We start from the raw sequence: 19,177 nt of genomic DNA on the forward strand, positions 1-19,177 counted from the left end.
CTTTCATGTGTCTGGAGGAAAATTACCCTGGGAATATTACATCTATTTTTACAACCAGGACCCATTAGAGAAACCTAGGAAAAGGTGTGTGTTTATGTGTGTGTGTGTGTGTGCGTGTCTTTGGCCCAGGTGCTATGTGTGTAATCGACCAACTAACTGCAAATGGAGAGAGAAAGACATCAGGCGTCCAGGTTAGATGGAAAGTGAAACAGAGGCAGAGATGGTGTCTTTGCACTTATCAGCCTTTTTTTTCAGCTTGTCTGTCATTTTTAGACATCATTGCCCTTCTCTGATCACCACAGTCACACACACACACACACACAAACACACACACACACGTATAAACAAAGAGTTATCACTGGCCTACAGGGACCCATTACTCCTGTGATTCAAGGCTTTTATATGGTGGCTTGCTCTTAAAAAATGGCCATTTATTTCTCTCCCTTGATAAATCTAGGGTGTGTGTGTTTTGTTGTGCGTCTGTGTGTGTGTGTGTGTGTGTGTGTGTGTGTGTGTGTGTGTTTGTGTGTTTTATGCGCACGGTATTCATTCAGCCTTGTGACTGCATGTTTCTTTTTCTCTTCGAGAAAAAATGAGAGAGATAAAAGCCTCAGCGTGAATTTGCATCTTGGATTTGTTGATTCTTTTTTCTTTATCCAACAGCGAGGCTCCGCTTTAAAGAGACTTTAATGTTGGAGAAAATACAAACACAAAAGATGAATAAAACGTAGACGTTGCCTTATCAGAGAGTAAAATGGGATTTGCGATATTGAGCAGAACAAATTAGACTGATGCAAACCTTCCGATTGGTCAAAGACACACAGAGAGCCTCTTTGGGTGGAATTAAGTTTCTGAACCATTCAGCTTATTTTTAAATTGCCTTCTTCGCCACAGTTTCTTGCAAATCTCATTGGAGAGTGATTGAATAGCTCAACTTAAATGACTGTACATTCTCAAAGCACGGATATTGTGGAAAATTTTAGATGGAATTTATCCCAATGCAGAGGATATTACGTTGTAATAAAATAATGCAATTTGGAAAAAGAATATATATATTTGTGAATAGAAAATCTGAAAAATATTACACGAGCAGTTGAATTATTTTCATTTCTATTTTTTTTCTTTGTTTGACACCAGGTTCACCTACACCCGGACAAAGTTTCACTTTCCAAAAGTCAATTTGTACCACCTAAAAATGAACTTATAATCAGTATATAATGTCCTTGAAAATGTCAATGTCAACAAGAAAAAGTAAGAACAAACCAAAAATACGCTTAAGCCAAAATACAAAGATCATCATCAAATAGCTCTGAAAATTTAGCTACAATAAAATTAAAAATGCAATATCAACCATAATAGCACTCAGTATTCTTTAAGAAACACTGTTGGAATCAGCAAATAAAACTTTAACAAGAAATTGTGAGAAAATTATTTTATAAAAATCTAAAACTGAAATCATCAGGTTGGTTAAAAAAATTGTGAATATTCCCTCTCAAAAATGACCTAAAAGATGGCCCCAAAAAATCAGCACTGAATTTCTTGACAAAAAAATCATTCCATTATTTTCTAGTGAAAAAAAAAAAAAAAAAAAAACAATTTCACAGTGATCACTCTCACCCTGTTGGTTTGCCACTCCTTCAACCCCCCCGCCCTCCACCCCCCCCCCTCCTCACCGCCTTCTGTGTGCCCACAAATCACAATGCAATCACAGTGGCCCTGACAAGAGCCCTCCAATCACCGGCGGCGACCAGAGAAAAGCAGACGAGGTGTTTAACCTCTGCACCGTCAGCCGCCACTCCACGTTGCACACGCATGATTAACGCTTTACCTCTCTGACACGCTCTAATTTACAAGTATATTACCGATGGCGGCATTAAACAAAGCATGAGAGTGTGTATGTGTGTGTGTGTGCACGCATGTGTGCTAAACATGGCTGAGCGGTGACAGTGTTTTGGTTTTGATTAGCGCTGATTTGTTTTCAGGCTCTTCAAGGAAAAATAAAGAGGAACGGCTGAACGACAAACCCAGACATGGAAGAAATACGACCGGAGACTACATTCAAACACGGATTTCTGTCAAACTGTCAAATGCTGAGAGGAAAAAAAAGGGAAGCTGGAGACGAATTTAGGACAAAGGCGCCTCCGGAGGACGGGATGTCAGGGAGAGGAGAGGAAAAGAGGTGTCTGTAAACGTTGTTGCACCAGGATTGACAGTTCAAGGAAATAAATAATTCCATGGTGACAAATTCAGCAGAAAAATAGCAAAATATTTCAAAGAACTAAATGCAAATTACGCTTGAAACTAGACTTAACAAAGAAGTGTGCAGGGAAGCGATGAACTACACTGAAAAAGTGAGGAGAAATCTGGACACATTGATTATGCTTAAAGAATTCTTAAGTAAACAGGAGGTCTCATATAGGGGACTAGATGTGAGTGCAGGATCCAAAATAGAAGCAACTATTTGGAGCTTGTAGCTTTTGTTGCTGAAAACATTGATCAATAAAGTTAATTACTTATGATGACTTATAATAGAAATAGAAATTTGTTAAATATCTCAGTCTTCTTCCAGGACATATCCCAAAGCACTGCAGACAGCAAAGTAGGCATTTCACTGTACAGAGAGACTACACTGTATACCTGTATGTGACATAAACGCTTTGAATCTTGAATCTTAAGTAATTGCAGTAGCCAAAATGAAAATTATAAAGAAGTAACTATGTTTTTTTTCATTCTTTCTTTACTTGTTTTACTGCAGCCTATCAACTTTGTTTTCAACCAGCATGTTTGAAAAACAAGCATGCGAAAGTACGGCATTTATTTGTCTTTTTAAAGAGAAAAAAATCATTTGACCGTCCGATTCTTTTATTTGTTTCTTATTACTTTGTTGATTCAGTTTTTTTCCAAACATAGCTCCGCGCACTTGCCGTCACAGCGGGAGAATATTCAGAGCAGGAATACGCATGCTGTGCATCTCGGAGACGCTGACAGACAATTTGTTCTTGTCGAGCCTCATCAGATCTGCAGCTGCCGGCGAGCTGTGCAGTCAATAATGTGCCAGTGACGCGGAGGGCTCGGAGGCCATGATGGCTATCACCCCTGACAACCGCCCGGTGCTGTGATGGATGAGTCGTATGGTCGACGTGAAGCCGACTGGCCGCGTGCTCCGATAGCTATCAGCTGACAGAAACAATGGTGGGTGATGGGTAATATGACTGATGGATACAGTTTGTGTGTGTGTATGTGTGTGTGTGTGTGTGTGTGTGTGTGTGTTTGTGTTATATATTATATATTATATATACGCATATACACATAAAACAGTAGCTGATGCATCACATCATATGAAATATGGCTGAATAACCTAAAGTTGTTTTTTTCCCTCTATATCACTGGAAAATCATCACGACAAATAAATAAACAGAAAAACAAACAAAGATGAATAGTTAAAAATGTTTGTTCCTCATTTTAAAACTTACATTTTTCTTAGCTGTGTTTTTTTCTTAATATTATCTTTTTTTATATTTTTTTTTATTTTTTATCTTATTTTTTATTATTTTATTATTTTTCTTTCAGAGAAAAGGAGCCCAGAACAATTGATGAGAAAAAAAGTGTGTCCATGTCTGTGTGTGTGTGTGTGTGTGTGTGTGTGTGTGTATGCGTGTATGCGTGTGTGTGTGTGTGTATATGCGTGTATGCGTGTGTGTGTGTGTGTGTGTGTGTGTGTGTGTGTGTGCATGCATGTGTGTTAAGACTGGAAATGACAGGCATCTGATGGCCATTTTCTCTTGTGACGGGCGGGAAGAGACACCCAGCTGGGTCACATCTGTGTGTGTCTCCTAGATTCCATCAGGCTGACACACATGTACACAAAACACAGGGTGTGTGTATTTGTTCCATTTCACACACCAGGCCTCTTACTATCCCAATTTTTGACGTTGTGTAAATTTTATAGCATAAAAAGCAGAAAACAATCGTTAAAATAAAAAAATAAAAAATCGCAATACATTTTTCAATTAAATACATCAATTGATTAAAATCTGAAAATTGTGAAATATATCAACATGTGCTCTTTATTATGATTTTCACCGTGCAGTAATATTTACTTCATTTTATTTAAAAAAATGAAGAAATAAATAACAAATAGAATCCCAGAACTCTTAGGCCAAATAAGGTGATGAGACACACAGTACCTGTGGGTAAGGCCGGGTCCATTGTGGGTTTCTCCCAGGAGTTCACCTGCTCCCAGGTGAACCCATTGGTTCCCAGGGAGACACTGTACCCGCAGCTGCTGTAGGACTCCTCGAACATGCAGCCGCCTGGAGGGAGGAGAGCGAGACACAGATCAGGTTAGTAGAGCAGGAAACAAGAATTTTTGAAGTTTAAAATCAACCTCGGGACCCATGAATACTGCAGGACTTGACCTGCTTGTTTGGGCAGTGGAATATATTCTCTTGTGGAAGGGGTGCTGGTTCAAACCCAGCAAGACAGTCACTCCTAATGTTGCACCATCAGTTGGATTCATATACGAGTCTTGTTATACTTAAGAAATGTGCAAATAGATTATTTCTGATAGTATCTGCTTAACCAACAAATTTGAAAACTTGTAATGAACATGTAAATTGTATAGTGGGATTTTGTCAACACATTTAGAGGTTCATTACACCTTCACTTGTATAAATGCATTCACAAATGTAATTACACACACACACACACACGCGAGATACACAAGCACACACTTCTGGCACAAATGCATGACAATATCTATTACAGCAGCATCCTGATATTTGTCACATTGGATGTAAACAGCCAGCAAATGATGTGAAAGTAACACAATCTTCATCAAGCTGTTCATTGGTCATGTGATGTTGCACATTGCCGTCGTACAACACACAAGTATATACACTCCACTACATTATGATTTAAGATTTTTATAAATGTTCAAAAAATATATTCATTTACCAATATGAGACAGTTTGGAATGTCAGGTTGCTTTATTTTTTTCCTGAGTGAAGAAAAAAATTTGTCTGAACACATTTCTTTTTCCACAACGATTTGTTTGAATAAATAAAAACAGCATTTTTATGAAACATCTTGTTGTCTTAGGTTCATTTTTCTTCTTCTTTTTTTTACCTTGAAATCCAAATTCTAAAAAAGGAATTGACAGAATATTTTAATTCAAATATATGAAAATGAGAAAATGAATTAATGAGCCGCATCATAGTCGTCACAGACAAAGAGGAAGCTCAGAGGGATTAAGTCACAGAGTCTCATCGCTGCTTCATGGTCCTGCTAAGACGCATTTTCCACCGCATTAGCCTTGTCTGCTAGCCTCAAGCGTGTGCACACACACGCACACTTAATTAGACATATGCTTTGATGCACAGCCCTTTTAATTTGCTGCAAAGCATCTGAAACGAGAAAACGTCACCGCTGAATTTATGAAATGACTCTGTACTCTTTTGTTGCCCTCGGAGACGCCGCTGTCATTTTAAAAGAAATCAAACCCGCCAGACAAAGTCGACTCTCCCACGTTGATGGACGCCGACTAACACCAAGGCCTGAAGTCGATCATGCCACCGACTCACTCTGACCACATCACGCTGATCGAACATCTCAACTTTGACACGAGTTTCGTTTTTGACACGGGTTTTTTTCCAATATTTTTTTTCCCTGCTCCATTCTCTTTGCAAGTTAGCGCAGGGATTAGAGCTTCCACCCCTCAGCAGGAAGCACCATAGTTCAATTCCCACCGGGGGCCTTTCTGTGTGTGATCTGCCTGTCCCGTGCTGTTTGGAATTTCCTCACAAAATCCAAAAACATGCAGGAGGTGAACTGGAAGTTTTGCTCTGATGTGTGAATAAGATCCACTAGTGACCGGTCCAAGGTTCACTGTGCCTCTCACCCAATGACAGCCTGAACAGGCTCAAGTGTCCACACAACCCTAATGGCAGGAAAAAGTGGTAGATAATGGATGGATGGATTTTATTCTTCCTCAAGCTTGCTCACTATTATTACACCTCTATAGATCAGAGACCAAAAAAAAAAAAAGACAGTCCTTTTAATCTGATCAAAACAGTGATGATCTGTGTTTGAACTCTTTTGACATCTACCTTAATTTTTCTGTATTTTCCTGGGATAACAAACCAAAATATTTGTAGAATCCCTAAAAGTGCCAACGTGTTCAGGGATGCTGAAAAATAACATAAACTATGGCATTTGGCAATGCAGCAACATCATCATCATCAGATTAGTCAACAACATTTACATCTTGACCTGTTCAGCATTTATGCTCACAGTGATGCTTATAGGGGTAAAACATACATCAGCTGAGAAAGAGCAAATGTTTTGGGAACCGAACAATCCAGGTTCGATTCCCGGCTCCTCCTTGTGTGTCAAAGTGTTGTTGAGCAAGACACAGAGGCCCGAACTGCTCTCCTGGTGTTGGCTGACAGCAGCCTACTGCACATGGTTCACCCATGATGGGTTCATTGCAGAGAATGAATATCCCCACAGGGACTGATAAATTATTATTATCAAACAAAATCCTAGAATAGGAAGAGGAGAAATAATCTTGTCTATATTCAACTGGAAAACAACCTCCAGCCAGCAGAAACCGGGAAATCACAATTTTTTCGTATTATAAATTAATCAATAGTGAGATAATTAGCCTTTATCGCCCTCTCGTTGTTCAGTGTTGGAAATTAAATCAAACTGATCTCATTAGAAAGGAGGGGTGTGTGTGTGTGTGTGTGTGTGTGTAGAGGGAGTATGACATCAATATTCAATATCAGAAATGCAGATTTAAAGGAGAAAAGGCTTGCAGCGATGCATCCTCCTGATCTCAGCTGGAAAACTGGCGCAGCCCCTCCCCTCTGTGTCCCATTCGCACACAGACACACACACACACACACACACACACACACACATACACACACACACACACACACACACACACACACATTGTGTATCAGACAGTCATGGCATACTTCTCTCCAATCTAATTGGAAACTTAGTGATGGAGATGAAAATGTATGTGTTCACGTGTGTGGGTTAGCTTCGGGGTAGTGCAACATACATATGTCAGTGTGTGTGTGTGTTACTGTGACACCAAAAAAGTACAATCCCTTCATCTCTGCTTATTAATATGCTTGTAAACTGATAACATAAAATACTGATATAACAAGTACAAAAGCACATATATTAAGACAGGTATGCCTACAAATACACGCAAACACACGCACACCTATAACAACAGCGAGCAAACATATTACGCCACAGATCATGATGATACACATATTGTAAAGATTGACTGAGGTGCTTCTTGTGAGGAAGCAATGGCGACCACTGCGCCGCCAAGCCTTTCGTGTGTGTGCTTTATGTCCCATGCAACGATTTATTCAGGGCTTTTTTTTGAGCATCCATGTTTGTATTGAAAATTGATCTTTTATTGGTTATTCATGTTTTTCAAGCTCCATTTATGTTTTGGGCACAAAGAAACTATCCAAGTTTTTTCTAGCGAGGCCAACATGTCGGTGGAGTGGAGAGCAAACGCATAATACACAACAGCATCTGAAAACACCCATTTCTGCACACTGGCACAGATACACACACACACACAAACACACACTCCAACGATTGCACCTATTTAAGTCTTTCTCGTGGAAAGATTTCCATCCCTTGGGGCTCCAGCAGCAGCTATTAGAGGCTTCACATCAGACCAAGTAACGCCAGGCGACAGCAGCATCCAGTCACAGGCCGCAGGATGTGAGTGTGTGTGTCTGTGTATGTGTGTGTGTGTGTGTGGGGGGGGGAGGGGGGGGGAGGTTGTGGGGGAGTGCCCTGCAGTTAGGAGGCTAAAGAATCTGTTTACCGTTTACAGAGATAGCATCCAAGTTATCAGTGGATCGTGTGTGCGTGTGTGTGTGTGTACTTGTCCACGCCAAGTACACACTGCTGTGTTCGATGAGTTACAATTAAGATGTATTGGAATATTTCATCAAATTCTTCGAAGGGGAATAGTTTCTTTAGTCATTAACTTTATTGCTTTTTAAAAATTTTATAAAGCTTATTCAGCAGCCTTCAAATCTCTCCCTGCTGCATCTTGCTACCCTGGATACACAGTGGAAGAATGTAGGAAAATAAAGAAATTAAAACAAAGAAAAAATGATGAAAAACTACCATTTGAAAAATACGTCTGAAAATGTAAAAGAAAAACAAAACTAGAAGACCATACATGCAAAAGAACAACTGATTTTTTTACGGTCAGCAATAGATACAACATTGAAACACATTTCAATTGATTGGTTAGACAGATTCATTTCAGATAATTATTTCCTTTTATCATTTTCATCTTAATATTGTAAAGCAAAGAATGAATAATTGATAGCATATTACGGATATGTTTCCTGGAAATAATGCATCCTAAAAGCATCTTTATATCACTATGATATTTGGTTTCTTCTGTATTTCTATTCCATGTTTTTATATTTTATATAATTAGAGAGAAATAATCTTATTCCTTTAAGTTTTGTCCTGTGAATGTGATTTTTTTCATGTCCCTCAGTGGCTTGTTTTTATTCCCGTTGAGTCAGGAAAACAAAAGTGTAAGTGTGTGTTTGAGGATCTCGGTGAACTGACTCACATACAAGCGTACATCCATGTGTGTGTTGACACTTTTTTTGCGTGTCTTTGTTATCCCATATTAAAGGCACTGTCAACTTACATGCAAAGATCATTAAATAGTCATGTTAAGCTGTTTAAAACCATATGCCAGCATATGCCATCTGCACCCCCACACACAAACACACCCTGAAGCAAACAAACACACTGGATAAATAACTAAATGCCATTACTGCCACCCCAGTAAACCTGGATAACAAGTAAAAGGAGAGACACGTAGTTTTGTAGTGTAAATCAGTGCTAGCGTGTGTGTGTGTGTGTGTGTGTGTGTGTGTGTGTGTGTGTGGGTGTGTGTGAGGGTGACAGAGAGTTCAACATCCTTTCTCGTTCTGAAGTCATTGTGTCATTAGCAAGAAAAGAAGAGTTTGTGTTTGCTAACAATTGTTTCCACATTCAAAGCGGTGTTTATGTTGATAAATACCTCAAATGGCCATTAATGGTCAGGAAAATGTTAATTTTGTAAAAGTGAACAAGTGACTTACTTAAAACCCAGCCACTTACCTACATGTCTTTTGGTGTGTGTGTGTGTGTGTGTGTGTGTGTGTGTGTGTGTGTGTGCATACACATTTCTGAGTCTGTGTACCTGTTAATGTCTTAAAGGGGGGGAATGTGTATACTAAAGGGTCTGTTGTGAGTTTGATTATCGTCAATGGCTGACCTGCCGAGTCGCCTTAACTCCTGCATGAGAGAACACACAAAAAACGATCACTGCCAATTGCTTTCATCACATATTACAGACGCCAAAACGTATACACACTCACACACAAAAATTGCCTGTATGTATGTCAGACCTCAATGCAATCCATTGGATTGTACAGAGGGGTTACTACAAAGGGGAACCAGGGAAAGTGAAATATATTGGTAAACAAACCAATACAACAAACACAGATTCATACTTTTCACTTTCGCCTCTTGTTTGAAATCCCTGGGTGAGGAAAGCAATCGTATTGAATTAGACAACAAGAAGTTGACAAAGCGGACAAAGAGCAAGCACATCAGCACATCGGGCGTTTTGATACGTGGCAACCCTCGAGCCACCCCAGTTGCATTCTCACACACACATAAAAAAAAAAAACACATCCAGTAAATATAAGCAGAATTTTAGTCACTTGAACATTCAGTTAACCCTATCAGACCTTCAATTTGGATCCAAACTAGCCGAAGTTTAACATCATTTGACCCCATGAAGAGGGAACAGCAGACCCATTGAGACCTAATTTGGGAGCAATCCTGCCGGGCTGAACTCAATCTAACCCTTCTGGAAGAGAGAACTGAGCCCGGCACCGACTGCTGAGTCTGCCATTAATTCTTCTTTGACTTTGGAAAATGTACATTTGACCAAAATCAGAGGCCAAACTTCATATTTTTGTTTATTAGCGTATTTTGTGCCTCGAAGAAGAATGTCAACAATAATATCATTTTCCCCCTTGACTTCCGGAACAGGAAGAATCAGCCCTGTCATAAAAAGGTAGCCCTCGAGACAGAGAAAAGCGAAGCAATGATGGAGGTGAGCTGTTACGACAGACGTCAGATCGCCCGAATGTCATGACCAAGAAGGCGGAAGATGCTGGGTCTCGACTGTAGTCCAAGGATGATTGACCAAATATATTGGACTGGAGAAACATGTCCGTGAGAGGCGCAAAGGAGGCCAAGACACATTTGGACTTTTATGGTTATTCTGAAACCACATAAACTGAGTGTTAATTTTCCCGGCTGCATTGTAAACGCTGATGGTCCTAATGAAAGGGAAAGCAGAAAGGTGCTGCTTTCAGAGGCCTTCTCAGGGGCACCACGGTTGTGCAGTGGTTCATACTTTCCACGTCACAACAAGATGGTCCATTTTCAAAAGGGGGCATTTGCGTGTTTCCACATTCTTCTCTGGATTCCACCCACAGTCCAAAAATTTGAGGTGGGTTCATTGGAGACACTAAGTTGTCCAGATGCTATGCCCAATGACAGCTGTGATTGGCTCCACTAATAAGTGGTGTAGAAAAAGAATGAATGAGTGAAAAATCCACCTCAGAGAGGTACTTAATGGTTTCCAAGACATAATGAAGTAATTATGTGAACTATACTCTATGAAATTACATTTATCAGACGCACATCATCATACGGAGCAAATAAAGAATGGGTCAATCAGTGTTACATGAGAAGGACAAGGAGGTCCGGGCTCAGAGTTCTAAAATGTGTGGCCCATGAATAAGCAACCCTGGGGACTTCTCCCTCTATCCCCCCTGATGTTTAGCCCTTGGTTACTGGAATACTCTTGATAAAAATGATATACTTAAGAAGCTCTAAATGACTTTCAAAATAATGGCAGACAAAAGAACATCCAGTTTTAAGAATCAATCTCCAGTCTCTGCATATAAAGAGAAACAGACGGCAGATCAGCTGGAGTTCAGTACCTCCTTTTACCAGCGGGGTATTACACAGGCCATTTTGTTGCTTACCAGTCTGTAAAATACAATAAAAAGTGGAGTTATCACTCAGTTATAAAGCACAGGATTTTTATTTGAAACAATCTGCGCATCCACTCAAAAACCCCTGGCATCACAAGTTTGTGCAACAGTTGAAATTGATGCTCCTCGCTACTGCACAGATGAAAAAGAAAAATTCTCAAACCAACTGTCTCATCTAAGTCTTGAGCTGCTGCTCTGAAGTCCCGCCATCCGCCATGTTGGATCCAAACTAAACAGTGTCCTGATGGGTTTAGAGAAGGCAAACTCAGCTCAGCCTCTCTTGTTGAAAGTGTTGAAAAAGACTGTCAGAAGCTTCCAAAAAGTCTGAGTCACAACATGACTCACTGCAAAACACAAGGACACACACACACTCACGTATTCTTTACACGGTGCATACAGTGATCACCCATATGGAGGTGGGACTGTAAAGTACCTAATGAGGTCCTGTCACTTTTAGCGTGTTAATCCTGGTGGGGATTACGCCACAATTAGTTCTCAATAGCCATCTAAAACTCACCCTTACAAACACAATCCTCCTGCCTTCTTTCTCTCCTGGCCCTTTAGCCGAAGTGTCACTCACTGTCAAAAAAGTCTCCCAAATTCTAGACAAATGCTTTCAAGCTTAGATTGAGGAGGATATTCCTGGTTCAAAATGATCACTTCACAGATAGCACCAGGTTTCATGTATCTGAAAGTCATACCAAGTTAAGAAATGCTTTGTGAAGGGTAATTGAATTTTCAGCTGTTGGTATTTGAATTATAGTATTTTCATTTTGCATTTTCAAACCAGCTCTGTTCCTTTTTGTTTCAATCCACTGTTGTTGCTGGTTTGTTTGCTTGCTTGAGCTCAAATCAGCCCAGGTCTTTCATTGCTTTTACAAGTGGAATGGAGATTTTAGATACTAGTTCAAAAGCTCCCTGCCGGCTTGGGCTCTCCAGGTTCTCCATCTTTCCCACACAGTCCAAAAACAGCCAGCAAATTCATTGAAGACTAAATTATCCAGAGGTGTGGATAAAATAGTGATTTTCTGGATGTCTTTATATGAGGCCTTGATTGACAGGTCACCCCGTGATTATCAGGTGACGGGTTCAGCTTTCGCCGTTTGTTGCAGTATCAGCGCTACAGACGATGATGAAAAAAAGGCATCTGGGGGTGTGACACTGTGTTTGCTGTATTATACATGCAAAAATAAAACAACCCATAACAATACAATGAAAACCAAACAGAGAGACAAATACAACCATGTGAGTCTGTGTTACCAGCCAAGACTCCATCTCCCTCCACCCATATAGGCATATATTTCTTCGAGGATTTTACCTTGCCAGGGATAGTAATGACAGTAAAAAAGAACTCTGTCTAATAAAGTCTGACTCACCAACTGCTAACATTGGTAGGCATACATACGAAAGCCAAAAAACATAGGGTTTTCCGGTGTACAAGAGCCCAGAAGAAAAAACGGATAAAGTCAGAATGAGGAGACAACTAGCTATTTCCCAAACTCTTTCAGCTTTTAGTCAGGAAACACTTATTTTTTACATTTTTTACCTTAGATGATTTTCACTGTCGAGGAGCATTTCTAAAACATAAAACAGTTTCCTCTGCCGTGTCTTGGCCATGTCCGCTGGGTTTGAAGCATCCACATCTATGTCTTCAGACACACATGGGAGTGAGTACAAGTAACACTTATTTACCAGCCCACCAATTCCCAGAGCAGAAGAAGAAGAATTTTGAGTTTAAAAATTCCCTTTATTCAAACTCTGGGATCTACCAGGTATACATTCAACGAGAACAATGAAAGATACTCAATATAGGTCAGTGGCAGGTGATCAACTCAGAGTGACAACATTAACTCGCCATTGTTTTTTACAGAACACAAAACGCCTCCTATCACCCAAGTAGAAATAAGGTCCCCCAAGTTGATGGTCGAAGAGAAGAAATCAAAATCCACTTTTAGGCGAGTCTTAATCAGTGCTTTTAAGACCGTCACTGACCCTGGTCGCGGGCCTTCTGCAGATCATAAGAGGATATGGCAGATCGGAGGGCCACGAGAGAAGTGCCCCCGGCCGCAGCAGAAGGCCACGGCGCCATCAGTTCCGGCTTCTCGTGCGGACAAGCGACTCGTTTCTGGCCCACATCTCCTCATTCATCTGCCCTGACCAGGCGTACACCATATATGAGGCATCTCCATACCTCACCCAGAATGAGACCTCCAGGGTTTGTGACGGCGCCTCCAAAAACATGAAGACCTGCCTCCTCAGGGACTGAACATACTTCAGCCAAGGGTCTTTGCACTCCAGGCTCACAGTTTTAAAGCCACAGATAAACTTTTCAACCATTTTAGTTCACTTTCCAACAGACCGTTTAGAATGAACGATGGCACACCAGAGACAGTGATCTGCACGAATGTATCGCTGATAACCACGCCGCTAGCAATCAGCTGGTGGACGACTGCTTCCGACTTCAGGAAGGCAACCACCGCTTGGTTCTCATGTCCTACATCCTCGCTGACTGCAAGCAGTATACCCTCCACGAACACCATGCTGTCAAGCAACATAATCTGTACTCTGAGAGTCAGAGGGGGGGGCTTGGAGGACGCCATGTCTCTGATTAACTGGCACCAGGAGGTGTGCAGGCACACCTCCTGGATAAAACAATCAAACAATGTAATCAAAAATTTGCAAACATAAACTGAAAAAAACACAGACAGAAATAAATTTAATAAACAAAGTACATATACAGAAAAAGGTGAGTGGAGAAAAATGGCCCAAAGTGACGCTTTCAATCTCCGCTTGTGTCTCACAAACCCGCAACGGAAGAAGAAGAAGAGGAAGGAGAGTTTGTTGGTTTTTTTTTTTACAACCGATGGGGACGCGCCTTTCCCTACCCACATCTCTGACTGCCACTCGCACACTTTACGGCCCTGGGCGTCATGTTTTTCCTTCGGTAATCAAAACCGAGCTGCAGTGAAAATGCAGTACATGCATTCTACAGTAGCTAATCTTCTTGTACCTACAAATTTTATGGGTTTCAAGCCTCCCTCTCTCTCTCTCTCTCTCTCTCTCTCTCTCAGTTTATTTTATGACGCACCAGGGCTTTTGTGTTCCTCGAATCGGAATAGTTGTATTTCATTGTAATTATTTATTGAACATATTAAATAGGGAGGGTAGTTGAGAGACAAAGATGTGGAGTAGAAAGAGCTGAGCTAATCAGCCCATGGGCCAATTTCTAAAGTGACTATATTGATGCAGAGTAGTTTGCAATTTAACTTCGAATAAGAATTCACAATTACAAATATTCGCCTATGGATTATTTCAAACTGTGAGTAAAAATAAATACAATAAATATATTTATGGAAAGATAAGTACATTTATATTGGGAAAAAAAATCACAAGTGCACACATTTGGTCAGCTTGAACTTCCTGAAAAACTTTTAAAAAATTCAGCCATGTGTAACTCTTTTATCATCACATCCTTCTACTTAGATGTGATTTCATGAGATAAGATCACACTATATTGACATTTCTTATAAAGTGTTACTGCTTTTGTTTAATTTTCCCCATTGTTGTTTTTTTCATTGTTATTTTCAATACTACGTATCCTTGCTATTCTCCTTTTTGATATTTTCATTGATTCCACCTCTAGTATTTCCTCACATTATTCCTCATAATTTAAGCACAACTCAAATTTATCTTGATGTTCTTCATCAAATTATTACTGTTATAAGCCTCCCCTTATTATCTCAATGACTTGTACAATGATTTAAATTATTTCACATGGCTTTCAGATGCCATGTACCCTCATTACATTCCACCCAACTTTTCAATCGCAATAAACACTCAATAAATCCTTCTGTCTGAAGGAAAAATGAATCATCACAGTGTGTTTGGTAGGCAATAATTTGTTTTAAACAAGTTCTTAACCATGTATGTGCCTGTGTTAGAGAGAGAGAGAGGAAGAGAGAGGGATAAAATCTAAATTTTAAATTATTGACTTGCGAGACTCTACATCTCACTGGGATTGTGTATGTGGGCGGTTGCTTTTGATGCTGACTTAAGTCTAAGTACATTAATAGAGCCTTTAATTCCAGCCCACCGGGATGAGCAAGATTATCGACTAAGTTCTCCTATCATGTCTTGGAGACCAGAGTTTTATCCAAATATCAGGGTTTCCATTTTAATATAAACGGAATATAAAAAACACTCAAAAAAGTAATGGTTTGAGCCAAAATCGGCCCCTATCTTTTAAGTAATCGTAAATGACAGACCTTTTCTCATTTAATAGCTCTCCCTGTTGGTCACATAAACGTTCTAATTGCTACCCAGGCAAAGTGTTTCAGGTTCCATTTACATGAGAACCCTGAACAGTAATGTAGACTCTTCATATATGTTGCAGGAACTTTGAAATCAGGAAATTAGGGAGTGCTCAGCCTTAGCAATGAACTCAGGAAAAACTTGGAACTTGGGCCCTGGAAAGATCTAGCTTGGAGAAACTTTGGACCATCGGAGAACATCAAACTGTTAAATTATGGAACTCGGAGACCATTGGATCCTGTAAAAACTACAAACCGAAAAACCAAAAAGCATGCATACACTTGACCCTGGAAATATAGCTCTCCTGGAAACACTGACAGCAGGAACACTAGTCACATAATGAAACACCGGATTGTGATTCAATTTCCAAACTGACTTTGTAACCTAGAGCTGTCTTTAGTCCAACCTGAGGTTTTTCAATCTCAGTATTAAACAAAAATTAAATAAAAAGAACACATTTCTTTATTTCTTTACCACGGCCTCAACTTGGAAGTTGCCGACATTATGACCAAAACAAAATTTAACATCCTGAGAATATTAATTTCCATGAATATTTCAGCATACTAAGAAAAGAAAGAAGGTACACACTTCCTGTATAGTTTTAATGTAGTTGGCACCCCAGACAGAGAGAATATAAAATAAGGACTTGCTTTTCCTTCTTCGTCTGTGGTTTGGATTAAAGGCTTTATCACGGCGTTTGAAGGACTGCCTTATTTGTTTTTCTGTCCATCTTAAAGAAAAAACATACCATGGAGTCCAAGTCACTGGGACACATCCATTATTGCTGTATTGATGCACTAGCACCAGGTTTAACCACTTTAATCACAGCCTCTCCCTTCATCCAAACCAAATTAGCCGTGTACACACCGGCCTACACTTCGGCAATTTGTGAACCAGCCGCACACTCGCAGTCACATAAATACGCGTTCATTGATTAGCAATCCCACACTCGCATAGCTCTCTCCTTGGCCCATTAAATGCTTTCCAGCGTCATTGTCATGCAAATCATTCATTTCAGGGTGGAAATCCATGAGGTCAGGAAGTCTGACTCCCTCAAGTTCCACATTAGTAAGTGCTGAAAATTGGTTTTGATTTTTTGAAGAATTGTGCTTTACTATATTCATATTTTCAATTGTTGATCACTACTTAAAAACCCTGAAATATGCAATTTGGGAAAAAAAACTGTGCTAAATGCCAAAGCAATGCCACTGACCAACATGACATAAAGACATGGAGACATGTTTGGTTTGTGAGCGCAGATGAAAAATTGTCATTGGGTTGTCAATGGATCATCACCCAACAATCACATCTTTGAACTTAGCTGGAAATTTGAATATATATTCTGATTTTGTCCCTGTAATGCCCCATCTGGCCCATGTTGAGTATCCTTCAGGTCCTTAACCAGAGGCTCTAGAGCTTCAGGGTCACGCAAAGGATACTTGTTGGTCACAGGATTGCACTCTTCTGGACAGATATCGCTAATGTTCTTCCTGGATTCTTTCCTCGAGCTCTTCTCCAGGGTCTATCTGGAGCTTGAAGTCGCAGAGAATTTTCGCGTGCTTTTTCTGGATCATCTTTGGAGGTGTCTTCTACCTTGAACCTGGGACCTCCTGCCCATGTTTCTGTGAGCGATGCTAGCCAGCAGGTGATGATGCTCCATGTATGCCTTTCCTGTCAGCATCCCACATTCTGCTGTAATATGCTGGACTGTCGCAGGGGTATCTTTGAACAGCCTGGATCTGCGGCCTTGTCAGGTAACAGCAACTTGGTGGAGATGCCGATGGTGCATGCCATGCAGGGGCTTATCGGTACATTTTGTATCGGTCCATATCGCTATATTTTGCTTTGTTCAGATTGTAAGAAAATCTCAGAATTCTATGACTGAAGGAACTTGAATGCAACTTGACTAATTGGACAGAAGAAAAAGAAAATATCATCCTTACATTTTTCTAATGAGAAAACAGCCCTTCAGCGTCAAACATCGCAAACCGCCAACGATTGGGTCAGAGATTTGAACAACAATAACAACGTTAGATCTACCTGCAGGGTAGGATGGGTTAAGGGTTGGAGATTATTCTCCAGGAAATGAATGTAGGTCCATGTAAATGTCCTCTAACAGTCACAGAGCTGCGTGTGCATCACCACCTGAGGTCAGATTGTGGAAACCAGGTCAGACCTGCATCCCGGCCGACGAGCAAGGACGGCGGGACCCCAGGGCTGTGGTTTTTACGACTGTGTGTATTTATAGCTTTGGACAGGTGCACAAAACCGCTAACCTATCCCCTCTCCCCTTCACTGCCCTGCTTTCAATTGTGTATATGTTTTTGTATGCGCATTGGTGCATTTTTGTGTTTTGTGATTTTTGTTTTTTTTTTGTTTGCTTGTTTTTTTTTTTTTTTCCTGGAGCCCTACAACAGCCTGGTTCGTAATGAAACATTAGAATGTAACATATCTCTGACTCAATCTGGCCTGTCAATGACCTTGGACCTTTAAAACAAACTGCACCCACAGGGGGCATCTAGTCCACGGGGCAGCACACGGGTTAATAATAAGTGAAATACAGCCTGAAGGGCTCGTTCCAGAGATTCTGCCACTTCTATATTGTGTTTGTTTTGTGTTAACATGCTTGGTTTGGCAAGTTCAGAATGGCACTGCTCTGAATGTCGGTTTTATTTTCAGTTGAGAGACTTTTTAAAAATGTTACTCAGTTGATGCAGCGCTGGAGAGTGAAGTTTCAACTTTATTCTTTCTTACAACTCTTTATATATTAGAACATTGTGAGACTGAAAAAGATGAATATTAATGTTTGTTTGTGTAAATGTGTTTTCAGGGTGGGAGACTTGATTAGAAAAGGACACACACTGGTTCCTTTTCTGAATGTGTGACTGAAGTATAGGTTTTGATAATAGCTAAAACTTAATGAGACGATATATGACGTGATCTCTTGATGTTCTGTATTAAAAAAAAGAGCACGTGAAACCTGAAGGATTTTGCTCATATGTGGTAGGAAAACTGTGCATGTGTGTGTGTGTGCATCTGTGTGCATTGTGTCCATTGTCTGCATGTGTGTTATATGTGTGAGGGACTGATGATTGACAGGTGGTGTGGACCAGGCCGGTCGGGTGGAATGCAGCTTCAACAGCCCAATGGACGCAGCCTCTGACACACACACACACACACACACACACACAAGAATAACACATGATACACACTCACAGCAGGCTGAAACACAGAAAAGCTCCAAGTTGATTTCTTTCCCATTAAAGACTCTCTCACACCACAGGGACACCTCCTCACATCCACTTGTTTCTTTTTGACAGCTTTCAGTGGTGGTCAACACTAGCACACACACACACACACACACACACACACACACACACACACACACACACACACACACACACACAAGAATAACACACACACAAGGACACAGTGAACTCTGACAGATACATCCTCCTTCTTTCCTTCCTGTCACACTCTTGGCTGCTTCACTACCTGGCTGGCACACACACACACACACACACACACACATACACACACACACACACACACAGCGAGAGAGAGAGAGAGAAAGAGAGAGAGAGAGAGAGAGTACTAAGGTCAGTAGTGTCGAGCTCCAGAAACACCTTGACTTATAAAACCCAGAGGAGAAGTTCACTCTCCTCTCACTTTGTTCTTCTTCTCCCTTTTCGCTTCACTGAGCCAAAACACCAACCGCTATTCTTGAACTT

The 19,177-nt window shown here is 40.5% G+C and overlaps 1 protein-coding gene across 9 annotated transcripts in view; it reads right to left on the minus strand.

Annotated features, from left to right (window-relative positions):
* Positions 1-19,177, minus strand: part of ptprt (protein tyrosine phosphatase receptor type T) — a 293,148-nt gene that overhangs the window by 242,594 nt on the left and 31,377 nt on the right. For all 9 annotated transcript variants that reach the window (XM_086150165.1, XM_086150164.1, XM_086150163.1 and 6 more), the window contains exon 2: positions 4,188-4,313. In XM_086150165.1, coding sequence (XP_086006291.1) covers positions 4,188-4,313 — 126 coding nt within the window. The remainder of the gene's footprint in view (positions 1-4,187; positions 4,314-19,177) is intronic.

This window comes from Fistularia commersonii, chromosome 7 (genome assembly GCF_037954325.1).
Source record: "Fistularia commersonii isolate RoL2024-O1a breed Wild chromosome 7, RoL_Fcom_v1.0, whole genome shotgun sequence".
Lineage (NCBI taxonomy): Eukaryota > Metazoa > Chordata > Actinopteri > Syngnathiformes > Fistulariidae > Fistularia > Fistularia commersonii.